This window comes from Pleurodeles waltl, chromosome 6 (assembly GCF_031143425.1).
Source record: "Pleurodeles waltl isolate 20211129_DDA chromosome 6, aPleWal1.hap1.20221129, whole genome shotgun sequence".
NCBI lineage: Eukaryota > Metazoa > Chordata > Amphibia > Caudata > Salamandridae > Pleurodeles > Pleurodeles waltl.
Window position 1 is genome coordinate 1,095,418,290 of NC_090445.1, and position 27,843 is coordinate 1,095,446,132.

At 42.7% G+C, this 27,843-nt stretch overlaps 1 protein-coding gene across 2 annotated transcripts in view; it reads left to right on the plus strand.

Annotated features, from left to right (window-relative positions):
- The window catches only part of LOC138300602 (heparan-alpha-glucosaminide N-acetyltransferase-like), a 1,159,463-nt gene that overhangs the window by 389,235 nt on the left and 742,385 nt on the right, over nucleotides 1-27,843 (plus strand). For both annotated transcript variants that reach the window (XM_069240195.1, XM_069240196.1), the window contains 2 exons: nucleotides 19,904-19,973; nucleotides 23,969-24,029. In XM_069240195.1, the coding sequence (XP_069096296.1) occupies nucleotides 19,904-19,973; nucleotides 23,969-24,029 (131 nt within the window). The remainder of the gene's footprint in view (nucleotides 1-19,903; nucleotides 19,974-23,968; nucleotides 24,030-27,843) is intronic.

The window sequence follows — 27,843 nt, forward strand, 5'->3', positions numbered from 1 at the left end:
ATCTGAATCTTTTTCTCAAAATTCCAGGGTGGACGTGAATGGTGGCGAAGAGTTGCGCATCTGGATGGGGCTGCCTGGTCTTTCGCTTGTGTTGATACAGGCTGTCTGTAACGTGGTGTTTTAGTTTGCCAATTTGAGCGTTGTTTGGACCTTTTTGTGGTTTCTGAGCCTGGTGACTGGATAGCGCTATGAGATATTGTAGGAGTGCGTGTAAGTTGTCTGTCAGTTAGTGATTGGTTCTGGCACGGTCCGGAGGAGAATGATGTATGCTGACCTCTTTGTGACAGTGTTGGTTGAATGCAAAGCAATGATGAGTGGTGTTGGTGACTGTTGATTGTTATGGTGTAAGCCGGTGTTAGGGTGTTAATGTAGGCTGAACCTAGGGAACGGTAAGCAAGTGGTTGGCTGGCAATGTAGTCTGAGGAGTACCATGGAAGAATGAATGATTTTCAGATGCTCAGCCTGCCGGACTGGTAGTAGTGGTATCAGCTGGTGACTGTGTGCCACTTTATGATGTCAGCGCGGTTAAGGTGTTGATTGATAACTGCACTGGTGGTAGAAAGCTATTTGGCGACCTTGGAGACTGCTGACTAGTTGTGGTGTAGGTTAGCAATATAGTGACCACGTAAGATTATATTAAATGGATACTACAAGCTAGTATTGTAGGTCAAAGCTAAAAATAAAACTTTATTTGGATGCAATGACGTAGCCCACACGTATTTTTGATTGTGACCCTATTAAACTTTGCATCAAACAAGGGTGTAGATTAACTCCGAGGTAATAAAACACTATACTTAACAGTGCTTCAAAATACCTGATCTTCCTCTTTCCATTCACTAAAAAGGCTCACCGTAAAAACAGAGAAGTCGTCTAGTCCTCAAAGGCTTGTGTTTAATGTTCACAAATCTGTGTACTTTTCCCAAATTATGTACAAACATACTATGTGATTTTCAATACGTTGATATAACTTTCTGTGCTTAATGTGCCCCACTGCACATTTTGAGTGTAAATATTCTTACTAGATGCCCGAATGCCAGTGCTTGATTTGTATAAGAATTGAGTGCCGTTGCCCAAACCTCTGCTTAGAAGCAGGGGTGGGCAATGCACTCTGCTCCGCTGGCAGAATTTTTGGCCACTCTGTGTTGCCCTTGTAACGCAGAGTGCCCGTTAAGTTCCCCCAACCGCCACGTGGCTGAGTTTTTTCTTATGTGCATCTTGCTAACAGTAAGTTGGTGAATGCGAGCCAGAATTGGCATCCCCAATGTGATTTTCGGGGTCTAGGAGGGCACCTGGTGAGAAGGCACTTCGCAAAACGCATCATGCTAGGGTGAGGAAGTGGAATCCAAGAGTGCCCCTGGCTCTGTTGTGGAGCTGCTTGGTTTGGACATTAATTACGTGCAGTGCTGCATGCACGAAGGAGGCACCCACCTGATAGAGTTCGGTAACAATGAGCAGCATTTGGGTGAATGTACTTTTGTTTGCTACCTGAACCGCCATTGTCCCCTTTTCAAACACATCCTGCTGCAGAGACAGCATATATATATATATATATATATATATATATATATATATATTGTTTTTTATTTTTTAATTAATTAATGTATTTATTCTTTTTTAATTTAATTCAATTATTTATAATTTAAATTTTATTTATAGATTTTATTTTATTTATTTTCATTTAATTTTTCTCTAGTACATTAGGAATAGAGTTATAAATAAATGGATATGTAAATACGTTGCAAGGGAATATATGTGCAAGGAATGTAATATTGGGTATAATAATATGAGAAGAAAAGTAGTACTGTGAGGAAGTGGTCCTGGGAACGAGAACCAAGCCACACTTGAGGAACCTCTAACCCTGCTGGGATGGGCAGAGTTTAATCAACTGTCCAAATCATGTGCTCCAGGATCCTGAATTAATTTACTAAACTCAACAGTCCACTTGGAACCCAGTGAACTACAGAGTTCCAAGTGTGGTGACAAATCTGCTTTGAATGTAAGTAGACTCAGACACCTTCTGATAGCAAAAGGGACTCCGTAGGAATCCATAAATGTTTGACCTTTTGGGTAAAGTATCTCTCACAGCTCTGAACTTCCAACGAATAATAGGTGCAGAAAGACCCTACCCCTAACAGAATACCAGCCACCTCCCTATGCCGACCAGCATTGTGAGCATTTTTCAATCATGAACAGTAGTTGAAAAGACACAGCATTTTTTTAATCACTCATACATAATTTGAATATAGCCCGGTATCCTTGAGATCAGGTATATTTCATTTTCAAACGTTAGCTAAAAAGACAATCATCTCAGTAGTCAACAGTGACTCTTTACACTACCCATGACGAACCAAGAGAACCTTGTAAGCTAAGGGATCAACATGTTTTGATGGGGTGGACTGTGTTAAGAGGCCTTTTATGCATCTATTATGTCAAATCATTTGACCTTGACTTAGTTGAAAAACTTTAAAACAAGACTAAAACCTTGTGGGATGCAAAAGAAAAGACTGTATATCTTATGACCTCTTTTTCTTGTACTTTTACTTTGAAGTACTGTATCCACAGAGCTTCTATGTAGCATTCTGTGTTTTAACCTTCAGCACCAAGGACAGCTCAGAGGCTCTCTGTGGGACTGAACTCTCATAGGCTAACATTGACCAGTTACAACATGTAGGAGTTGCCATGAACAAAATGAAACACAGAATGAACCCAGAGTGCTCTGCAGAACACGGCTCTATCCAGAAAGCACCTTCATGCAATGTTTTGTAAAAGGTAAGAATTAAAGCTTCAATCTTTCAACGGTTGATGTAGTAAGATAGGGTAAAAATGCCTTACTTCACTAACTTATAGTTCTTGCTTTGTTGTGCCAGCTTCAGAACGAAGCAGCACTTACTAGATACTTAGGGTAAATGTGCAATGGATAATGAAATGGCACTGTATTTAAAATATGTGTAGGTGTGCAATGATAATGCTATACCATGTTTTAAGTAAGTATAAATACATTTGCTACTGTTAACACAAAGAAAAAAGGTATATGATAACCTTAACGACACAATATTTATTTGTGCAATGATTAATTTGGTCACCTTCCATCTGTTTCAATCGTTATTACACTTTTCATGAGCTAGTACTTGGCAGTTCAGCCATACTACTGGAAGAGTTAAGAAGGCTTGGGAGCCCCAATTTACCCTCTCAGAAAAAGGAGTCAGAAATCCTGGCCTACAAAGAACATGATACTGCTAGGCTATTTGTACAGCTTCTCAATCCTGGGAAAGGCCTGCCCGGGAATGAGGAAGCCATAGCAGCTACGTTGGAGGTGAACCAAAGCCTGGCAAGTGATTGACTGAATATTTGAGGGTTTGTGTTTAACAATGGGGCAAAAAGGGAGATAAAGGGGAGCTTTTTCTGCAAGCATTTCTGAACCCTAAACAAAAACCTTAAGCCATACACTACAGAAGTCTAATAGACGATTTGGCATCTAAGCTTAGAAACACTTTATGAGGTGTTCCCTTTAAAGAACATGCTTGATCAACTTCCAGCTGATATTTTATTATTTGGAGGCCCCAGACACAATTCAGCATATGACGATATTTAAAGATAACAATCAAATTGACCTAAATGAAACAAGCATTGGCGAAATCAGTAGGCCTCGCCTATACAAGAGCTATTGACTTTGGCAATGTGTTTTTTTGCAATGTGTACCCCAGTGTGGCTACTGCTCAGCATGGCTAAAAGTTAGTGGTGTGGAGTTTCCTAGAGTGGAGTGGGTGGAGTAGAGTGCCATAGACTGGATTGTTGGAGTAGAGTGTCATAGAGTCGAGTAGGGGGAAATAGAGTGTCCAAAAGTTATATGAAGGGACCAGATTTCAGTGGTTCGGTGGCAGTGTGTCAGAGTGCAGTGTAATGGAGTGCAGTATTGTAGAGTTCAGTGTTGTACAAGAGCGGAGTGGCATAGAGGTTAGTGATGTGGAGTGTGGTGGAATAAGGTGGGGTGGATTGAGGTAGGGTGATGGATTGGATTGGAGTAGATTGGGGTGGATTGGGGTAGAGTGGGTTGGATTGAGTGGAGTGTGGTGGATTGGAGTGGGTGCACTGGATGGGATGGATTGGATTGGAGAGGGCTGGATGGAAATATGGTGAAGTGGTCTGGATTGGGGTGGATTAGATTGGTTTGGGGGTGGAATGGATTGTAGTGATCTGCAGTAGAAAGGATTGGATTGGCATGGTGTGGATTATATTAGAGTAGGGTGGGTTGGAGTCGGGTGAATTAAAGTGAAGTGGGGTGGATTAGACGTGATTGAAGGGGTGGATTTTACTGAATTGGAGGACTGGATTGGAGGTGGGTAGTTTGGAGTGGGGTGGATTGGAATGGGGCGGATTGGGGTAAATTGATTTGGAATGTGGTGGATTGGAGTGGTGTGGATTGGAGTGTGGTTGGCTGGATGGATTGGAGTGAGCTGGGTGAACTGAACTGGGATTGAGTGGATTGGATTGGAGTAGAGTTGGGTAGATTGCAGTAGAGTTGGAAGGGTTGGGCTGTGGTGGAATGGGGTGGATTGGAGTTGGTTGGACTGGATGGGGTAGATTAGATTGGAGTGGGGTGGATTGGATTGGGGTTGGGTGGACTGGAGAGGGATGGATGGAGTGGTTGGATTGAATTGAGGTGGGGTGGAGTGGATTGGACTGAATTGGAGTGGAGTGAGTTGGACTGGATTGGAGAGGAGTGCAGTGGAATGGATTGGAGTGGATTGATTGCACTGAGGTGGGGTGGATTGGAGTTGACTGAATTGGATTGAGTGGAGTGGATTTGACTGTAGCAGGGTGCACTGGAGTTGGGTGGATTGGAGTAGGGTGGAATGGAGTGTGGTGGAATTGGGTGGGGGAATAGAGTGGGGTGAATTGGATTGGGGGCTTGTGGTGGGGTAGGGTGTATGAAGTGGAGTGGATTGGATTGCTGTGAAGTGGATTGGATTGGAGTGAGGTGAATTAGATTGAGTGTGGTGGTTGGATTGGGTGGGGTAGGGTGGATTGGTTTGGGGTGGGACAAACTGGATTGGGGTGGAGTGAATTGAATTGAGATGGATTGGATTGTGGTTGTGTGGATTGCAGTTGGATGGGATGGGGTGGATTGGAGTTGGGTAGATTGGATTTGGCTGGATTGGGAGGGATTGGATTGATGTGGGTTGCATTGGATTGGAGTGGGCTGGAGTGGAGAAGGATGGATTGTTCTGGATTGGAGTGGGGCAGATTGGAGTCAGTCAGAGTGTTTTGGATTTAAGTGGGGCTAAGGGAGTGGGACACATTGTTTTGGATTGGAGTGTAGTAGATTGCTTTAGTTTGGACCGGGCAAATTAGAGTGGGGCAGATTGGTTTGGACTTAATTGGGGCAGATTGGAGTGGGGCAGATTGTTTTGCTTTGGAGAGGGGCACATTGTTTTGGACTGGAGTGGGGCAGATTGTTTTAGATTGGAGTGGGACAGACTGTTTTGGGAAGGAGTGGATTGGATTGTATTAAAGTAAAGTGGAATGCGGTGGGTTGGATTGGATTGGATTGTGGTGCGGTGGATTGGATTGGAGTGGGGTAGATTGGATTGGATTGGTGTGGGTGGATTGGATTCGAGCGGGATGGATTGTGGTGAACTGAAATAGGATGAATTAGGATAGGATGGAGAGGGTGAAATGCTGTGAGGTGGACTGGAGTGGTGCAGATTGGAGTGGAGTGCATTGGAATATGGCAGATTGGAGTGGAGTGCATTGGAGTGGAGCAGATTGGAGCAGGACAGATTGTTTTGTATTGGAGTGGGGAAGTTTGGAGTGGGATGGGTTGGAGTGGGGCCAATTGTTTTGTATTAGAGTGGAGCTCATTGGAGTGGGGTGGATTGGATTGGGCAGATTGGAGTGGGATGAACTAGAATGAGGCAGATTGTTGTGGACTGGAGTGGGGCAGATTAGAGTGGTATGGGATTTTTAATGGGGCTGATTGTTTTGCATTGCAGTGGAGCAGATTGGAGCGGTGAGGATTGCAGTGGGCAGATTGTTTTGTATTGGGAGGATTGCAGTGGGGAGATTGTTTTGTATTGGAGTGGGGCAGGTTAGAATGGGATAGATTGTTTTGTATTGGAGTGAGGCAGATTGAAGTGGGTTGCATTGGAGTGCAGAAGATTGTTTTGGATAGGAGTAGGGAAGATTGGAGTGGGGCAGATTGGAGTTGGCAGATTCTTTTGGAATGGAATATGGCAGATTGGAGTGGGGCAGATTGTTTTGGACTGAAGTGGGGCAGACTGTTTTGGAATGGAGTGCAGAGGTTTAGAATGGGGCAGATTGTTTTGGATTGGAGGGGGCAGATTGTTGTGGATTGGAGGAGGGCATATTGGAGCAGGGCAGATTGGAATGGGGCTGATTGTTTTGGAGTGGGGCACGTTGTTTTGTATTAGAGTGGAGCAGATAGGAGTGAGAAAGGTTAGAGTGGGAGAGATTGTTTTAGATTGCAGTGGGCAGATTTGAGTGGAGTGGGTTGGGAGGATTGGAGTGCATTGCAGTGGATTATATTGGTGTGAATGTGTTTGGATTGGAGTGGGTGGTTTGCATTGGTCTGGGGTGGATTGCATTGAGTGGGATGAATTGGTGTGGGGGGAGGTGTGGCAGAATGGTGTGGATTGGAGTGGGGTGAATTGGGGTGTAGTGCATGGTTATGTCTTAAAGCATAATTTCAGAAATTACACTTTATAAAGAAACAGTGTCGCTTTTCAATGTTTAGAACAAGGCAATCCTCATCTTTTAAGAACAGCACCCAGAAGCATAAACAAAAGAATACATGAGTAGAATGTGAGAAAAGAAGACTTGGCAAAATAAAAGAAAGGATACTAGCGAAAATAAATCTTTGCAATTTTGTTTGTCCTGCTGGCCACGTTATTGCCAGTCACATACCTTCTGTCTGCATGGCACTAAAAGTTAAAAAGAACATAATAGTACCTCAGTCACATAGGGATAAGTAGATAAGCACTGATTAAGTTGAATCAAGCAGTGCTTGGTCCCTGCTGCTCAGAGAGAAACAGAAATTATGCCAGGCCTGCAGTGACGAATTATGAGGCTGTAAAGAAGAGTGCCAAGGAGGCCAACAAATGGTTAACAGTAGGCAGACTCCAAGCCCTTATTGTTAACAACAGTGTCTCGCAAGCAAGACACCTGTGCTAGCGAATGCTCTTGCAGGCTCGACCCTAAAAACTAGCCATGTAGTGCAATGCAGCAAGACGTTAGTTCAAATACAGTATTACCGGGCATTAGCTGCTTCTGTGATTCAACCATCAACTCAGGAGTTTTATGTAGGAAATACTGAAGTCTCAGCTCAAGAAAGCTGCTTGAGTGGCTCCTCCTTTTCTCACCTAGCCCTCAATGGAGGAAGAGCACAGAGGTTGGTGGAAGAGAAGCAGGATGCATAGTTTTACATTGTGTGTGTGACACTGTGGAAGGAGGGTGATCAGGCACCAGGTACAATAATGTATGTTTTGGTGGAACATGCAGAGGGCTGCTGGGTATGTTTTATGTAGGTGTGGCATAGAGGTAGGTGGAGACCATAGACTTGGGGACATATGTGAATTTGACAAAGTTATATCTTTGTAAATGTATGTTTGAAGGTGAAAGGGCATACAGGGGGAGGGAGGCTTGAGTGGCAGAAGACGAAGTACATTATTTCGGATGGACTGCATAATCATTGTATTGGTGGCTGTTCGGTGAAATCTTATTCTTGCATTTCCATTGAACATCTCTGGTGGACAAGGAAGTGGTGATGGGCCACTCCACATACAACATGCAATTGTGCTTTGATAAGCATCATCAAGGACATCTGTTGCACCTTGGAATGCTGAGTGAAGTCATAGAGAATTTATAATTTACCGTTGCACATAAGACTTTTGTGGAAAACGACTTGTTTATGATCAGTATCACACTGAAATCTGTTACTACCTGTGCTCAAAATGGGTGGGATCAGAGGGGCATGACGTACCCATACTTTTATGATTTATGAAGCACCATTCCCCTACTTTTTGTAATATGGCGCAAGGAAATCTAAATGATTTTTCTGCATTTTTAATGTCTGCTCAGAGCAGGTGTTAAAAGATGGCATGCCATTGTTTTCAATGGGCCCCTTTGTACTGTTCAATCTACTGTTTTAAACATGGCACACACATGGTGGCTGTAGGGGGGCGCAAGGGGCCGCAAGAAAAGTGGTGCTACATGTAACGTAGAGCCACTTTTCTTAAATCTGGCCCTAAATATATTTATATGGCTTACTACACCAGGACGTATTGAAGGGGAGAGTAATGTAAAAAAAATACACCATGTACACTCTAGGTATTACTAAAATCTATATTTTGGAAGAACCATTTCATCTTAAACATGTTGCACATTTTGTAGCAGCCTATCTTATACTGTGGGAAATGCAAGTTTAAAATAATGAATTATATATTCATAGTGCTTTCTGTCACAGGCTGTGACCTCATAGAACTAAACTACACAAGTCACTTCTCTCCACTGAGGCAACCAAGGCTTAGGGGGTCATTACGACCCCGACGGTCAGCGATGATATGGCAGTAAATACTGCCAACAGGCTGGCCGTACTTACCGCCATATTATGACATTGGTGGGTTGGCTGAAGCCAACTCGCCAATGTACACTCCGACCGCCATGGCAGTAACAGCCATTATGACCCCGCCTACCGCCATGGTTTTTGTGCCTTTCTTAACGCCACGAAAACCATGGCGGTAGGCACTATCAGTGACAGGGGTCTCCTCCCCTCCCCCTCCACTTAGCCCCCCACCCCCTCACTTCTCGAAAGCCCCCACCCCCTACATTCACACGCCCCTTCACACACACACACACACACATACACACACTCATTCCTACATGCATCCACACATGCATAAATCCATTCACACACACATCCGCACACACTTTCATACATACACGCAGACATGCATTCACATAACACAACATACATGCACTCACACCTCCATACATGCACACACGCATTCAACACGCAACACACACCCGCATCCACACACACACAAACATTCACACACACAAACATTCACACACACACAACACCCCCCACCCTCCTCCCCTGTCGGAGACCCTACTTACCTGTGTTCAGGAGGTCCTCCGGGAGGAGACCGGACGGGGCGCTGCTGCAACCAGCAGCACCCACCAGCAGAACACTGCAAGGCCGTATTATGGGTCATAATACGGCTGGTGACAGTCTACTGGTGTGGTACTGCTGGTGGCAGCAGTGCCACCTTACCGCCATCTGCCGGCATGGCCACAGCCAGATTTCCGCCATTCTTCTGGTGGAAATCCGGCTGTGGTCATAATACGACGGACGGCTGCTAGCCGTGGCGATGGTCTTTTGGCGGCCGTTGCCGCGGTGGAAGGCGGTTTTTACCGCCAGTCTGAAAATGAAGGCCTTAATTCTGTGGCTCTCTGGTTACATACAGACCTCTGCAGTGCATTAAATAATAGGGGTTTCATAATGTACTATATTGCATTTCCCAATGAGCAAAACATTTTTTCATTTATTTATCATTTAAGCTGCATGTTATTTTATATGTAGCTCTCTGATCGTGAAAGATCAAAAAAACTTCAGAATATTTTATTTTTTAGTCACACATTTGACCCTGCTCCCAAGCTCACTGACTCCGTCTCCACCGCATGCTGCATTACAGTTACCATACTTTTTTTAATGCACTTTGGCTGATGGTTACCACTGTGATTTAAACCAGTGTTTTCACTCAGTTGGTCCGGTATGAGAGGATCATAATTTCCGGTTCAGATGGTAGGTATCTTTAGAGGGTGCATTGCTCCTGTTCATGTGTATTTTTTCATTAAAACCTCTATTTGCGATATTATAAACAAAAGAAAACATACAACAAAGCAGCACCGTGAACAAAGGTGACATCAATAGCAACAGAGAAAATCATAGTTCATATCATGATGTCAAATACAGTTGTGGAGCACAACAGGGGAGGCTAAAGTTGTATTTAAGCACAAGACATAGCCAATTTATTGGTATCCCGCTACTTGCTCTTACCTATATGTTGCCACCCTCTAGCTCTTGCTCATGTTACTAATGAGATCACTACAGCAGTTGTTATTGCACTCATCAGTCATAAAGGCACAGCAATAAATCATATATGTGTCTTTTTAAGTTGCATAGTTTCTACTCATGTTGCCATCTGGATTGCTGTGTGTATTTTTTATCATTTCTATTGCTGTAAATGTCCAGCTTTCTGCTGCCCCCCTTTGCCTGTACACATGCCCACAAACATATGAGCAAGTTAAAAACTTGTCACCCAAAAGCAATGAGTGGAAAAAAACCAGGGGCGTAGCTTCAGGGGTATGTGTTTTGGGTGTTACACCCCCCCTAATAAATGTATATTCTTATAAATAGTTCGGTACAGTTGCTTTAAGTGGGGAATTTTATAAGTCGGATTTCAGCATACACACAGACAAGGCACACACACTGTGTGAAAGTCCTAAAAAATATTGGTTATCTTCCAGAATTTTGTTTTTTCTCTTAGTACTCCTACCCATCACATTCCTCTCCCTTTCCACTGGCCCTTATGCCCCACTCATGCACCCTGCTTGTCGTATAATGTATTTTAACATTATCTGCCAGCCTGATTGTTGGAAAATCTGAAGCTCACAACCTCCTCCCCCAATCTTACTGACCACGCTTCGCCCTGTAAAAAAACAGGATGCATTCATTTTCTCTGGATGATAAGAAATACACTAGTCCAACTTAAATGTTCGGGCACCACACTGTTTGGTAGCCATACAACCTGCTCATCACAGACAGAAGGACAAGGGCCAACCATACCCAGGATAATTTGAACCCAAATGAGCTACAAGGTCCCACTAACTTCCAACATTGTTCACGACCTTCTGAATTAAGTGCAAAGCATCATGTTCTTCATAACTCTTTTGACTTTTAGAACTAAACAGGCTTTAATGGAACTCCACTATCCCTCACTTCCAGTTTCTTCTTTTTTTCAAACACGACTTATTCACCTTCGTCGATCTGGATTTTCCATTTTTCTTAATGTTTACTTCGCACTATTTACGACTTTATCCTTCTATTCCTAAATTCAGTACTCAACACTCACGCTCAAACTGGCAGTGGAAGACAGGTGCCCAGGGTGACTGTTTAAAAAACAGGTGGTGGATGTCTCGTCTTCCATACCGAGTGCATGACAATGGTACTAAAGATATGGCAGATCATACATTTGCCACTTTTTGGCCGATGTCATCCTCCAACAAACGCTAAAATAAGGTCCTCAGTGTACCCCATAGGGAGCTATTCTAAACACAGCATTGTTACTCTGGTATTGAGTTCACTTAGGATCTTTCCTAAGTCAAATCAAAATATTAGCACCTTGGGAAAGGGAAGACACACAGTTCACATTTGCACACCCTTGTTTTGCCCACACAAAGTTCTAGGCCAATCATGTTCAGAGCATAATTTACAAAACAATTTCAGTGCAGGGGCCAAATATTGTTCTTCGAAGCCCACTGTCTGTGTTGCCGTATGCTGTGGTTGCTGAATACCGAAGCTGCCTGACCTTATTTTCTCCTCGTGACTCTTTTATTCACCACCCTAAGCATTCTGTCTCTTTACCTTAATTCTTCGTCCGTATTTTCCTTTTGGTCATTGTTTTCTTCTCTTTATGTTCCACCTTCTTTCACCATTTTCTGCCTTTTTTCTCTGTGGCACTCGGTAGAAGTTTGACAGTGAAAAATAAGGGGGATATTTACAAGTCACGTGGTGCAAGATACGGTGCATTGCTGTCCTCTCCCCTGTGCTGGTGCATAAATTGCTACCTAGCGCCTGCGCAGGCATCCTTGCACCATGGTTCAAGAGTGCGTTGTCAGCAGGATTGTTATGGCGCAGCAAGGGACACTTTTCTGCACAAAAACAATCTTGGGAGACATTTTCCTCTTTGTATGTGTGCTGCAGAATGTATCATGCATAGGAGACAAAATAACTGGGAGAAATAAAAATATTTCACCTCATTGCACCTGCCCTGTGAAGGTGTACAGTTTTGACAATATCACAGGCTTACAGATTCTTGTAAATTTGGGAATGCATAAAAAATCCCATGGGTGGTGCCTGGGAATACCCACTGGAATACCCATGGTATGCCTCTCTGACACGGTGTAAGGCAACGCAGCGGCATTTGCTGCGTTGCCTTACACCATATCTACCAGGCCATGAAAAGCCATGCAAAGTGGCTTTGCCTGGTCTTGAAAATATGGGCCTGCACTATGTGCCACAGGTGGGTCATAGAAAGTGATGCACTAGTGGCGCATTGTGCTTGTTAATATGCCTCAAAGTATTAGCTCCCAAAAGTGGGTGATGGCGCCCACCACCCCAACAGCCCGCACAAATGAAGAGCTGATCATGATGTTATATTCACTCATTGACCTAATGAGAGAAATCTGCACAGTTCTGCATTCTGATTAGTCAGATACTCTCCTGTGTGTGTAGCATAGCCTGATCTATGATGCTGATGCCTGGGTGAATGCTATCATTTATGATTTTTCCTCTGTCAAGTCAAATATCACAAATGAACGGATGGTATACTACCAGGATGGTGAGAAAAAGACACAAACACATACAAAATACCAAAACAAAAATGTACCTCTTGAACTATACCAATCATTAAAACTAGAGTGTATATGCTCACATGGATGCTGAATACCACTCTTATAATACTGATTGTTTCATCCTTACATAGGTACAATAAATCATTCAGTCAGTCTTCAAAGATATGTGCAGGGCCACTGGGGTTCTGTGGCAGTTGAGGACTATATTACGTGACAAGATTGACAAAATTAGGTAGTAAAAGGCAAATTATGAAGCATAATGTGGTAAATCTGTTAAATAATTATTTCATTATTTTAACAACTTTTCCTGAATTCTGGGGAATAGTGCACTTCTTGGGAACTAATTTAACTCCTGACTACAAGAATCAGCAACTGAAAGATGATCTGTTAACTTTTGCGAAAAATCTGCTTCTGCGCATGACCACATGTGGTGCATTTTTTAGTAATTTTTGACCTGCTTGAGCTAGAAGCATTTTTGGGGGATTTGAATCTGCAAATTCTGCAGCAGAAGCTGGATTATTGGCAAACGTGGCGAATGTATTATTAAGAAGAAAATACTGCAGCTGAAGTACTGAATAATTCCATTGACCCTAAGTATATGAGAACATTTCTTGATTCTGGAAATGTGCTTTTTACTAAAATCAGAGCATGCACCATTTTTGTTTTAGCAAAAATTGATTACACCCTGATAAATTTAAATTTTTGTGTATTCTGAACAATGTTAATCTCATAGTGATAGAATAAAAGACAGAATGGACACTTGTAGCCCCGGGACCATTGAATTCCCTAATACTACTGCTCAGGAGCATCTACCCTCAGAGCTCCCTCAGGATCTCAAACTAACAAAGGGTCACCATTCTTTCAGATTAAAGGGAAACATTTTCTTCTTCTTGGACCTTAAAATGGCTGTGGTATAGTTTGTGATATGTTCAAATGCAAGAGGCCTCTTTTGCCGATTGCATGTGGATTATATGGATGCTGATTCATCGAAATGCCAGGACAGCAAACGTGACAGTACAAACTGTAACCGCTACCGGCATCACCAGAAGGACTCCTCATTCCACCTCTATCCCCCGCTATCAACCAACAGCCTCTGAGTTGCTGCTAAAGAGGTTTGGTCAAAGCAGAGAGTATTTAGTACAGAAAGGAAATTTACTCATCAGAGCCCTGTTTAGTTTCTTGTCCTGTTGCTTCCTTCATGCTCATTTGACTAGAGTTGGCAAGGGCAGTGCTCTGAATATCAAAGGGCAGGCTTGTAGCTCCTACCCTGACCACCCCAATTAATGTCAGAGTATGTGCCACTTTTCATTCTGGGCCATATGCTTTTCTTTCACAAATCTAAACCCTAAGCGTAGTACCATGACTTCCTCTGTTGGCCACCTTCAAAGTATCTCCAAATTCCCACAAACAATTCGAGGATGAATACTACCAGACTAGTTGCCTCACAGTACGAAAAAGCCAAGAGTCCCGCTCGAGCAATAAGTCTTAAATCAAGACAGATTGTTTGTGGGAAGTTGGAGCTACTTTGAAGGTGTCCGTCTTTTGGATGAATGTCATCTTAAAAATTGGTTGGAGGCACACCATATAATTTGTTACAAAGAAGGAAGATTCCTACCTTATATTAGAGTTTGGCGCTGAACTGGCTGTGGTCTCCAGCTCTTTGTGATTATGAGTGTATCCAGAGAGTTCTGAGTCCTGAGGAGAACCCTTAAGGTGTGTGGGTTCGAAACACGTTGACTATAACAGGCACCCAAAGAGCAGAAGTGGAGTTTAATAGGGCTAACAGGGAGAATTAGAATTGATGCTCTGGAACACACAGTTCCCTTGATGTATGCCACATTGATTATTTAGATTATTGTGCTTTTGAACTTGGCTCTACAATTAAGAGCTGTAAATGAATTAGAAGTATTAGGGCTCTTTTTCTTTTCCTTTGTTAGATAACTTGTTCAGAACCTAGATATTAAGTTCTTATTAATGTGTGTTATTGTATATATGTGATGTTTTTGGATGTATGTATGTGACATATATGTGTTATATCTGTTTATTGTGCTGCAAATGATTTTCCAGATTTAAAAAAAAAAAAAATCATTTATTGTTGTTCTTTTGTGTTTGACATTTTTGTGGAATATAACTTATATTTGTAAGTGCATTTGCTGGGCACTGGTCAGTACGAATTTCTCAGCCACATGATGGCCACTTTGAACCCTAGGATGTTTGGTATCAAACAACCCAGGAAAATAAATCCAAACTGGTACCAGTATTGGATTTATTGCAAAATGTACCCAGGGGCCACCCTAGAGGTTCCCCCTGCAAAAGCTGACTAAGCCTGGCATGGTTGCTGGCTGGTCACAACCAGCCTACTGCCACCAAACAAGATTGTGGAACCCTCGGGAGAGAGCTAGTGCTCTCTGGGTGTGGAAAACAAAGCCCTTCCTAGGCAGAGGTGTTACACATCCTCCCCCAGGAATGTGCACAGCCCTGCCTTCGAGCTTCAAAGGGCTTAGCGCCCTTGAAACTCCACCACCAGCCCTGGTTTCTAGCAGCAGGTGGCTGCCCCCTTTGCAAAACCACACTTTTGGTAGGAACAACGGCGGGAAGCTGCACAAAGGACAGGAGGAGTGGCCACCCCCAGTTTGCACCACCCCTAAGGTGTTGCATGCAAGGTGACCCCCTCCATTTCATTTTCCTCCATCTGTCTTGGTAAAACAAATGCCAATGAGGGATAGGAAAGTGACCTCTACCCACAGGAAGTGGTTACATAGTGGGTGTAGCCACCCTAAGGTAGATGACTCATTGGTCACTAGTAGGTACTCCCCTAAATGCCCGCTAAATGCAGTATATAGTGGGCACCGGTAGACCTGCATATCAGATTCCAAGGACACGAGAAGGCCAGCAACAAAGGAGACCTAAGGCTCGAGAACTACATTCCTCCTGCACAAAGAAAAAGGTGCCAAACCCTGCCTGCTGCATCCAGGACTCTACAGTCGTGGCTGAGGGGTTGCATGGACATAAGACAGACTCTACAAAATCACAGACGACCTCTACCCTTCTGAAAATCACTGAAAATCTCCCTTCAGAGTGAAGGCATCACTCTTTGCAACAAAGAAGTAAAGACCAGTGAAATCCCGTTCACTGACCGGCCGCCGACCAAGGAACCGGACACAGCTGGCAGACCAAATTCCACTGGATGGACCCGGAGGACAAATCCTGCAAGTCTGCCAAGCTTGGTGGTACTGTAACCTCGTCTCCTGCTTCCAAGGGCACCTTTGCGCACAGCTCTTGGCTAACCTATCTGCTCTGCACCCAGCCTCCCTAAGCCCTGCACAAAAACACCAGTTGTGCTCCAAGGGTCCCCCACCCCTTTCAACCTCTACACTTCAAGGGGACCCACCGAATTCACCTTTAAGTCCATCTATGCATTGCTTTTCCAAGTATTCCCCTGCAGTGGCCCTGCACCAGCTCCAAGGACTTTTCGACACCTGTTCCTGCCAAACCCGGGAGCTGCCCAAACTTCCCCAGCTGCTCCACAGGACATCTTGATAACCTCGACCTAAAAGCAAAAGGAAACATTGGTAAACGCATTGCCTGATTTTATATGCATTTTTTTAAAAAATCCCATTGATTTCTGTGATTAATAATTACGCACAGAAACAAGACATTTTCTAAACTTTGAAAAATCATAACTTAGAAAGTATGTGCCTGATTTTGATGATCTTGGTCTTAAAAAATTTATAAAAATCTGAAGTATTTTTTGTAAATTGGTCTCAAGTTATTCCCTTGAGTGTGTCTCCATTTATTGATACTCTGACTACAACAAATGCATTCCACTTCTTCAAGATTGGCCTAACTGCTTGACCAAGCTATCATAAAAATTAAAGCATTAGGTGGTCTAGTGTTTATCACTGTAAACCAACGTGTGGTTGCCTCGACTCGCTGCACAGTGTGCATTGTTTTTACACACTACATAGAGAGCCAACTTCCTATATTGAGGAGATGTAATATTTTTGGTGGATAGAACAAAGATCTGATAACTCTAAAATTGTATTGGGACACATTTTTATGTTAGCCTTATTCAGTATCGGCTTGCCCTATATAAGGTTAAAAACAACATAAGGGTAAAGGGGGTACAGGAAATTATTAGGATTCTTCTATGGCTTTCTCCTATGTTGGTCAACGTGTTTTGGCCCTTTTAGTGTACATGGCATATCCCTAGGCTTATAGGACTGCAGGACTTCAATTTAACCCTCACTATCTCATTCTTCACCCGACTTCAAATGTAAAAGTAAAATTTACTAAACATACATATTCCTATTGAACTCGTATTCCTGTCTACAAAAACGATGTCGCTCACAAATGCAGGCGGTAAAGGTGAGATATTAGTCTTCAGCGAACTCAACACTTTATATGAATCCATGATTATAGCACTGCATGGGTCCGGCTGTTGAGTTCTCTAATCTCCAGGGGCTAAATAGGTTTCGTAGGATTATTCCAGCAAAGGCAGAAAGGAGTTCAGTAGGAAAGGACAAAATATTGAGCAGGTTAAATTTCCTCCGTCAAAGAGACCCCCTAGTCCATTTTGTATGTACACATTGATTGGGAGGTTGCCCGGTTGTTGCTCACTAATTCATCTTCCTCTGTTGTATGCTGTATTTCAACACCTGTTTGGCCTCATGCAATGATTACTCTCCTATGTCTGTTCCATGCTCTTTTGAATGCTGTTACAGATGCTAACCGCATTATTTCTCACAGCATTTACTATCCTTTCTGCAAAGAGGAGTCTTCTTTTCACAGCGACAGACAGCTTATCCACCATAGACTCCATGTTATCAGTCCTTCAAAAATGTCAATAAACAGTACTGAGTGAGAGTTGGTATATCTCTTCAACCATTGCCTTTCATAATATGGTTTTCATGGTTTGGCAATGTTTGAAAGGGTTGTCTATCAAGGTGATTTCATTTAGAACAAAGTCACATTGTCATATTTGTGTTGCCACTTGGCTTTGATAATGGAGGTCAAGTTGTCCTTTTGTCAGACTGCAAACACAACATGTAGCGTGTAACTGAGACCCAGTGCCTGCTCTTTGATGTATTTATTTTGCTGACAAGATGAAATTTAAATGCTGATTTATGGCTTTTTGTTTAGGAATTGAGTGTTTTTGGATGCCTTGGCCTGTCATAAAGACACAGTGCTATTAACTAATCTACCTTGCACATTCATTATTTTAACTTTGCTGTCATGAAAGCATTTCGTGGATTTGCATTTTTTGTTTACAAAGCAAAAGCATTCAAGTGTAAAGAAGATACTGCCCCTTTGTCAATAAAGCTGCTAGAAATATTTTGCTGTGTGTGACCCTTCAATTCCCAACATAAACATTGTCAGACTCCCATACATAACTCTTTTCTGTTTAGGTTAATTTTTGTGATGCAACCTGTTAAGCAAAGGGGTCCATTCCCAATCTCGAATATGTAACCCAAGATTATGGGATCTTCTTTCTAGGACTGCTAGTAGCAACACACACAAAGCTGTTCAACTATAACCAACACACTTCCGTGACAAAAAGCAAGATCAGTTGGGTTTGTCAATGATTGATTTTATTCTGGAGCCTCCCAAGACCCCCAACAACTGACAAGATTTGCTTAATGAGGTCTTTTCCTGAAATATTACTGCCTAGGGAGACATTTTGTAATCCAGGATGGAATGTTACAGAAGTCTTTTGATGACAGGACTTCGTATTCCTCATGCAGGGGCAGTCTGAAGTGGAAAACATGGCACTACGCTGAGAAAAGTAATGACCTGAGGGTGTAAATGCAAACCTCTCACAACCTTTTTGGGGGGCGCACGGGGCAGGCACGTGTTCTCGACCTCAGCGGGTGGTGGTTGAGGTTGCTTGCCTCTATTGCCTCGGGGGCCAGACCTACTATGGCTCTGCAACCTAGGTAAAACCCCTTACAATTGATTTTCAGTGGCAGCAATGGCAAGCTGTCGCAGTGGTCACGTGGTGGTAAAGACAGCAAGGGGTTCACTCAAGGCCTATGATGTGCAAACATCTAAAAAGATGCAGTAACTTGTGTTGAAGAGCTGAAACAGGTTCATTTATTATGGTAAAAAGAACATTCTAGTTACAGGAGTGTCCGTCAGTAAGTGGCTCCCATTAAATCTTATATACACATACGCCTTAAGGAGCATGCTGATCCGATTTCAGTCTGTTCTTAAATGCGCTAATATAACTGCCATTGAAACCGTGAGTACTAGACGTACTACAGTAATAAACCACAGCAACATCTTGGCTAATTTTTTCCCTTAGTCGCCTATCAGTACTATTCACTCCCTGACTGAAATCCTGCTCAAAAGTACAAGAAACGCAGGATGCTCATACATCGAATTGTGTTACAGTTGTAGTGCTACATTTTTTTAAGAGCGTGTCAACCTAACATCATAATTATTATTTTACAAACACCTGGGTGGCTACTGAAACAGTTGACCCCAGAGTTTAAAAAAACTCTGAGGTGCCTTAGTGGTGTCTCTTCTTTTGGTTGTAAATATAGTGAGAAAACCTGTTGCAGTCAGATAGGTCTTATCAAGCTCGAGCCTGGCCTCAATGCCCAGTGTCTCAGAGGGGTTCACTGCAGATCTTCACGGTAGGGGTGAACCTGCGGCTTTGGGAGGGTGCAGTTTTCCAACAAGTATAATCATTTCACAGTGGCCTCTGCATACAGGACTGCTCATAGGAACCACTCCGGCCACCATGTCCAGAAGGGCATTACACTTAAGGATTCTGCTTCTTTTTATCACATCTGTCCAAGGAGAAATACTATACTTTACCTGTAAGAGGACGCCATTTTGTCCAAGGGAGACCAATGCTACTGCCTTCACTTTCACCAATGGATGCAATCTAAAAACTACCCTAGGTTAAAAAAGGTTTGGCAACAAGTCTCATTTCAGAATAAGATTTAATGGGCCAGAGCAGTCAGGGGATTGCGTAAAGTACTCCGATGTAACAGAAGCTATTTTTTTAACCAAATGGCTATAAATACCCGAGCGGCATTGTTTTAGGAGGTAGTACAGAGAAACCTATCCTCAAACTCTAACTCAGGCCCTAGGTGACATCTAGCGCTTTTGTAAAAAGTTTCCTTACCCCCAGTTGATGCTTTCGTTCTTGCTTTTAAGATCAATTTGTTAATGGCACAAACCAGAGTTTAAATTTGCTAATGTGCATCTCTGATCAGATTGATTATCTACTTCCTTGCAGCTCTACTGGTGGCCGCGGTCGTCTTCCTCTGTGCAACAGCATTGTATTTCCTTGGAATCTATACCTGCAAGTAAGTTTTCCACTGAACCGACTATGAACCAGCTATGTCTCAATTCTACTTTAAGTTATGTGGCACAGCAGTGTGCAAATACAAAAGACGAATTTTTGTGTAGTCCTTAACACGAGAAATTGCTAAGCTTCAAAGCACCCCAAAGTTTTGAAATTAAAGAAGAAGAAGCGCAGGGAAAGAATGTGATTTGCCAGGGATAACACCCAATTTCGGGAATCGGCCCAGATTTAAGAAGCTCTAGTACCACATTAGCGTCATTTTTTAAATGGTAATATGGCATTAGCCTTCAATAATTGCTGCACCAGATTTACAAAGTGGTGCAATGCATGCATTGCGCCACTAAGTTACCCCTTCCACCACATTATGCCTGCGCCCGGCTTAATGTATTCAAGTGAGGCATTCCCTAGTTAAAGGAGCCGGAAAAAATGGGGTAACGAAATTTAGAAGATTTATTTGCGCCATTTTTAGTGGCATTTTTTAACACCTGCTCTGAGCAGGCGTTAAAAGGAGGCACACCATTTATTAAAATAGCCCGCTATGTACTTTGCAGGAGTATCGTCAACATTTTTTACGCTAATCCTGCAAAGCGCCAAACTAGCGTCAAAAAATTTGACCCTAGGTCCCTAACTACCGCCATGGTGTACTGTATTTTAAATACAGTGCACATATGGCGGGCTTGGGGGGGGCACTAAGTGGCGGCGGAAAAGTGGTACTACATTGGATGAAGCACCACTTTTCTGAAACGTGCCCCAAAGTATCTTTGATGTTCTGATGCCACAGTCAGCAACATAGCTAAAACCACTCCAGTCTTGTGATGTCTGTGTGACAGATGTGAAAGGGCCTAGAGGGTAAATATGGAGGTTCCAGACAGGCCAAGATCTCTAAATCGCCAATACAACCAGGCCAGTCAATCACATGCATATGGCGTTTGTGTACCACTTACCTCCATTACTACAGGCGCATAGGATGTTCTCAGTCTGGATGCCATTTTATGAAGATCTAGAAGTGCCTTCCATTAATGGAGTCTGTTTTTTGCTGGTGCTTGGTTGTGTGAGGTTAGTGAGGAGTTCTTCAAGGTTTAGTTTATAGCTCAAGTCTGTGCATTTGTAGTGTGAAAGTAAAATGAGATTGAAACTGCATGAACTTAATAGTGTTTTGGGTATATGGATGGATGGATAAGTGTGCATTCCATGGTTTCAAGTCTGACAATCATTTTGCTCCTGGAATGACCCAGGTGAGGTTGTTTAATTGGCAGGGCAACTTATGGGGTGATGTAGCACGTTGTAAAGAGGATACAAGCATAAGTAATGAAAGGGGGCAGTGCAGAGTAATTCCTCCTACATGGGCATGGTGATGTCCATTTTTCAGGACTTCGATGAGTTAAGGAGTGATATATGAGTGCGATCTTGAGGATTTTGGGGGCCCTGAGCAAAACATATTTAGGGGCCTCTGAATGGAACACATTTGAACTTTATTACCCTTTTCCTGCAAATTTAATCCCTCATGATGCCAAACAATATTAAATTATATGTTAACGTTTAACAGAGTCACAATAAAACAGTTGACATATGCCTTTCTCAGGACCCTAATAATCATTCAAGTAACACAGGGTAGAGAGACAGAATAAAAAGCAGAGGTAGGCAGAGAGGGATCTTGATAGAGGAATAGGATACTCAGAATTTAACTAAAGAGAAAATTCACTTTCCCAGGGGGGCCCTGGTTGTTGGGGGCTTTGGGCAATCGTCCATTTTGCCCATGCTTTAAAACCTTTCTGTGATGTGTAGGTCATATTTCAGTAGGGCCATTGTGGAGATATGGATGTGGCACAGGAGGTCATTGTTACCCCCATGTGAGAGAGGACTAGGACTTAGGTGACCGTTCTGAAGACTCCAGAGTGAATTGTTAGGTTGGCGAAGAGAGGTATGAATGCTTTTATTTTCATGCCAAATAAGCATTCTTGGGTCTGAGATTCTCTTTTACTGTTTGTAATTAGTAATTTTGGGTTTGCATTGGCACACTCTTAGTAATGTGCTAGGTTTTCATAGGTAGTTTTAGAGCCAAATTTAGAGTTTGGTGAATGGAAAACTCTGTCATTAACATGACAGACATCCCTTCTGCCTTATGATAAGCCCTTTTTGAGGGATATACTATCCACTTATTATGCACTTGTAGTAAGGCAGACGGTATGTCTGTCATGTTTGTGAGAGAGTATTCCATCTGCCAAACTCTAAAGCAGGCCCTAAGAAGGTGTTGGTGTTGTCTAGGTGCATTGTTAGTGTGGTACTTGATAGCCTGATTTAAGGGTGAGGTAGGTCTTAAGAGGGCTAATGACACTCGTGGAAGAGAAAGAGTTCTGTGCTGAATCTTGATATCATTATCAGCTAGCAGGGCACCCATCACTTCTAACTGATATTAAAGAACAGATTCAGGGTGGGACAATGCCTTACTGTTTCGGATTACTCATGGTGGTCACACCCTGCCCCTCTTACTAACAAGCCCAGTTATTGTAGCATTTTGTGGAACAAATAGCTTGAATTGATGTTCACTACTTTCATTCTGAAAATTGTGATAGTCATTTACTTTACACATGCACTGAGCACTTGTTTGTTATTGTAGTCTTCTAATGGTTTCAATAATCTAAGCTCAAATAACTGTGGGGGATGTTTACAAGCCACCTGTGCCACTGGAGGGTCACATTTTGTGACACTCTGATGGTGGAATGCCCCGCCCCATATTTACTAAACTGTGTTAAGCCACTTTTTGTGGCTTAACACTCCTTGCAAATATAGCCCGCCCGGTGATGTTTTCTGCAGCAAAGGGGCGTGCAATGGGTGTTGCTGTGGGCATACCAATGCAACACCCATTGCTTTTTGACACTGCCAAATATTTACAAGGAAACATAAATCTGAGGCAGCGCCAAAAACTTAGAATGGTGCAACAAGGAAAAATACTTTTATGTCCCCTTGTTTTTTGCTCTTTCTATGTGTGCTGCATTCTGCAGCACACATTGATGGAACAAATCACCATTAGTGATTGTTTTTATGCAAGGTGTCCCTTCCTGCACAAAAACAATCTTCCATGCAATGCAGGCACCCTTTCACCGTGGCACAAGGGTGCCTGCATTGGGGCTAGGCATCTAATTTAGCGCTGGTGCAGGGGAGAACACAGGGATGCACCATGTTCTTGTAAATACGGAGCATCCCTGAATTCTGGAAATGACGCAGCTTGGCGCAGCAAGATTGCTTGCGGGACCTCGAAGCACCATTTCCTTGTAAATATGCCCCTATGGTTTTCTAGTAACTGGGAGAAGGATGCTACGCTTTTTTGGGGGGGAGAGGGAGATGGAACTGATCTGTGCTCTCTGTTCCATTCCCGAGGAAAGTGCCCTTTGGGCTTCTGCTCAGAGCTACTTTATCCCTATTTTGCCCTTTCTATTTGCGATTCACCAGGGAAAAATGATAACTCCGGTTGCACTTACACTATAAAACAAAGATAGTTCTGAGCGCAAATGCCCACAACTGAATTTTCTGTTGAGGGAGACTTTATAAAATCTGAGATTTGCTAGAATTTGGCAGCTATTGTATATGATAGTAAAAAAAATAAAAATAAAGTACCGCATCAAAGAAAGTTGTATTTTTTAAAAAGCTTAGAATGGTTTTCCCACTGCTAACCACGCACCTCAAAGAATGCAGAAGCTGACCCACAGTCGCCAATGTTTCTTGCTGTTTGGGCCACTGTTACATGAAGGTCACTGCTAACAGTTTCCACTTGGTGGCACCACAAAAGGCAAGAGTCTGCAAAAGATGGCCTCAAACAGGCCTTTCTGAAAGTGAAAACGTTGCTTCCGAAGGGAAAACTGTCATTTGAAATTGGGCTCTGAAAAAACTTGCTTGTTATCTGTGGCTAGCTGCCTTTATCCTCACTTTAACGTTTCAGGTGACGGCGGGGTTTTATCTTTTTCATTTTTAAAATCAATTATTATCATTTTTTTTCAGACTCCGCTGCACAAAAAACTGTTTGAAAGCCGTGACCTTCAAAAAGCACACTTCCAGAATTGTGAGTAAAGATAACTCTATTTACCTTTAAAAGGTTTTGTACTTGTAGCAGCTTTAAAGCCATTAAAGCATAGCAATGGACAGATTTTGCTTAAAACTAATTGAACCTGAACGACATAAACACAAAAGATTACAACTTACTTAGAATGAAATGCAAGCAGAAAATAGCCCTGAATATACCCTTCCTTGTCATCTGTAGTACCTACAAAAAGTTCAAGATATATATTTTATTGAGAAGTTTAGATGGAGCCGTGTGGCTATTGTGACGTCACAGCAGGTAGTCTTTAAAATATCTTACGAGCACCTTCTGAGGTCATTTCCTAATTACAAGGTAAACCAGACATGAGAACTCTCACCAAATGGACAAATATGTGACCGTCCCACAAAAGGCTTGTGGCATTGTTCTACGCATTATAATAATCATAATACTTTTTATTTGGTGTTTGATACCATAGTTTTGCTGTTTCTTGATGCTGTAAGTAATAGACTTCCCCATCATTTTATTTGCTGGTATTATTTTTTATCAACCTTCGAAGAATGAATTTCTAAGTCTACTCTTTCTGAGTTCGATTTTGTTCCTTAAGCTTTGTGTGTGGTGACTGAAACTTTGAATTTGATTATATGTTACATTGCAAGGCAGTATTGTGACTTCAGCTCAAGTGCAGTGTGGCATCAGTTCATCCACTCAAGGCAAATTGTGAAGTCTTCTTCTGGGTCCCGTGGAGGTTCCACATATTTTTCTTGGGTATACTCTTGTAGATGATGGGAAACGTCCTAAACAATGCGTTGCCAACAACACAGATATTTCCTATTCAAGCGTAACAATGCTTGCCGAACAACACAGGACTTTTTCTCTGCTTTAAAGACCAATGTGCCAAATTACACATATGCATGGTTAAGGCAGAGAAAAAGGCAGAGAGCTCGGGAGGGGACGTGTTGAGGTAAGTGGGGCTGGGGCAGGTTTGCAGGGTAGTTTTTAGTGGTGGAGGTGGATTAAGGGCTTATGGTGGGTGGGGGAGTCGACCTATTTTTTTTTAGGGTCGAGGTTTGGGAAAGTTTAGTTTTTTGGGCTTACTGGGTAGTTTATTTTTTGGGGCGGGTGGGAGTTTTTTTTTTTTTTAGGGCTTAGGGTGGGGTAGCTTTTTTTTAGGGGTGGGGAAGGTTTAAGGAAGGGCGGGGGGAGAGAGAGGAAGGATCGAGAGAGGACGTGGTGAGGTAAGCAGGGTTGGATTAAGTGCTTAGGGTGGGTGGGGGGTCGGGGTAGTTGATTTTTTTAGGGGCAGGTGGGGAGGCAGGGTAGTTTATGTTTTAGGGGTGGGCAAAGGTTTTAGGGCACAGGGTGGGTGGGGGTTGGGGGTTTTTTGTTTTTAGGGCTTAGGGTGGGCGGGGGTTGGGGTAGTTTAGTTATTGGGGGGGATGGTTTTAGGGCTCAGGGCGGGTGGGGGTGTTGGGGTAGTTTAGTTTTCAGAGGGAAGGGTGGAGGCATCAGCGTAGTTATTTTTAGGGCTTAGGGTGGGTCATTAAGGATAGGGTCGTTTGGGCTTCCGGGCGGGTTTGGGGGCTGTATGACAGAACCACACATGCCTTTACTGAGCATGCTTTTACAACAACATTTGTTGTAAAGCCATGCGTGGTGAAGGCATGCGTGGAAGAGACGTGTTGTTGTTCCAAATCCGATGTTAAGGCATGCGTTCTTCCCATATGCGTGGTTCTGCCATACAACCGTAGATGATAGTACAGTAGTCTTACCTAACATCAAGAAGTGTCTCTAAAAAACACTTTTGCCTTATTTATAACCATCCCAATTGCTGTACTATGTTTCATCCATTACCTGAATACATTCTACCATATCATTCAAACCAGGGCCAGATTGGGGAACCAAAAGCAGTCCTAGCAAAAACGCTCCACTCCTCTTCTTGTGCTAGCCCTCTCTTTCCATCCATAAATTGTCACTCTCCTTTTTCTTCTCTCCTGCTTCTCACTCTCTGCAGAGACATTTTAAGGCATGGCAAAGTGGGCAATTGCCCAGGGGCCCTACCTTCCAAGGGGCCCCATGGGAAAATAAAGTTTCTTTCCAGCTCACTTCTGTTTATTTCTCTGTCTTAACCATTAATGCACACTTAAATAGTTTTAGTCAACATAAGACTTGAAAAAAATGCTACTAAAATTCAAAGTTGTTCCAAATAAGAAACCCCAAAATATTTCTTGTCCCGGAGGGCCTGAAATCCTTCAGATGACACAGCCTCTTCAATCACTTTCTCTCTATTTCCCCCTCCTGCCCTTTCTATCTCTTGACAGCCTTCTCATGCCCGATGCAATTAACCTTGGAGAGACTTTGGAAAGTGACAGAGGCAATAGCAACGGGCTTTCAAACAGCTCCCAAGGGTTCATGGCCACCAGGAAAATGTCCAGTGGAATTACAACCCTGTCCGGCCCTGATCCCAAAGCCGAAAAAATTATAATACCTCCCCAAAGCAAGCATATTTTTCAAGACCAATCTTCACCTACACCTCCACTCTAAAAGCCGGGACTTTGGCAGACAGGAAAGACGAAACCACAAAAAATAAAAATAGAAAAAACACAGATGTGCATTGGAAGAAACACATATGTGCATTGGATCTGGAAAAAAATGGTGTTGGTATCAGTGCTGCCTCAACTCTTTTGGCAATTCAAAAATGATCTGAAGACCACAAGATCTCTATAAGATAGGAAGCTCAGCCCCTTAACATTCTGTCACTTTTAATTAATTCTTAAATGTATGTCTGTACATCAGTCTTATCCAGCTGTTTTCTAGCCAGTGTTTTGCTTTACAAATAAATACCTAGACATACCTGCAAATCTCAACTCCCTGACTTCTAACCGAAAACCCAAAAGTCAGAAAAACTGAAACCAGGAAATATCCTATCAGCTGACAAGACTTTTAAATCTCCTGCCTTTAAACATAAGCCACCCCGAAGACTATTCTACTTCTATACTAAGCAGAGGGCCACAAAAATGATGCAGCAGGGGAGGACCAAATTGTGAGGCAGAGAGGACTAAATTATGTGGCAAGAGAAGGCAAATTATGCAGCATATTGTGGCACATTTTGTGATAGTATTTCATTTTGACACATGGTAAAACTGTCTGGGCAAATATTTCACCTTGTTAGTACCAGTTTAGAAACCCAAATGCATCAATATGAAACAGAAAGATGACCAGTCAATGTTTGTGAAGGGCCTTCAACTGCGTGGGAATACATTGACATGTTTTAGTAACTTTAGATCCGTTTGGAGTACAAAAAGTAATTTTACTAAAATCTGCAGAATAAGCAGCAGATTATGGGTTATGTCGCAAATGCAGCATATGCATAAAGAACTGTGGCTGCAGAATCATATAATTTTAGTGGTCGTGACCAGCCCTTCATCAATTCTATTTTAACAGGTTTTTTTTGGATACTTTTTATAGCATTACAGTGTTTGCTGGCCAAGTATGCCGGACTGTGCTGTATGAACAACATAAATAAATAAGAAGTATATAGATACACGTGTACATGCAATAAAGAATCTTAGCTGTCACGATTTCCACCTGGTAGTAAAATAAATAAGCACTGGCAAAGCCTATGGGACTGCGTTTTGCCAATGCTGTGCTGCAATTCTTTCACAGGACTGCCACTGCAGCCTGAGTGAAATAACGTCCACATTATTTCACAGCCATTTTACACTGCACTTAAGTAACTTATAAGTCACCTATATGTCTAACCCTCACTTGGTGAAGGTTAGGTGAAAAGTTACTAAGTGTGAGGGCACCCTGGAACTAGCCAAGGTGCCCCCACATA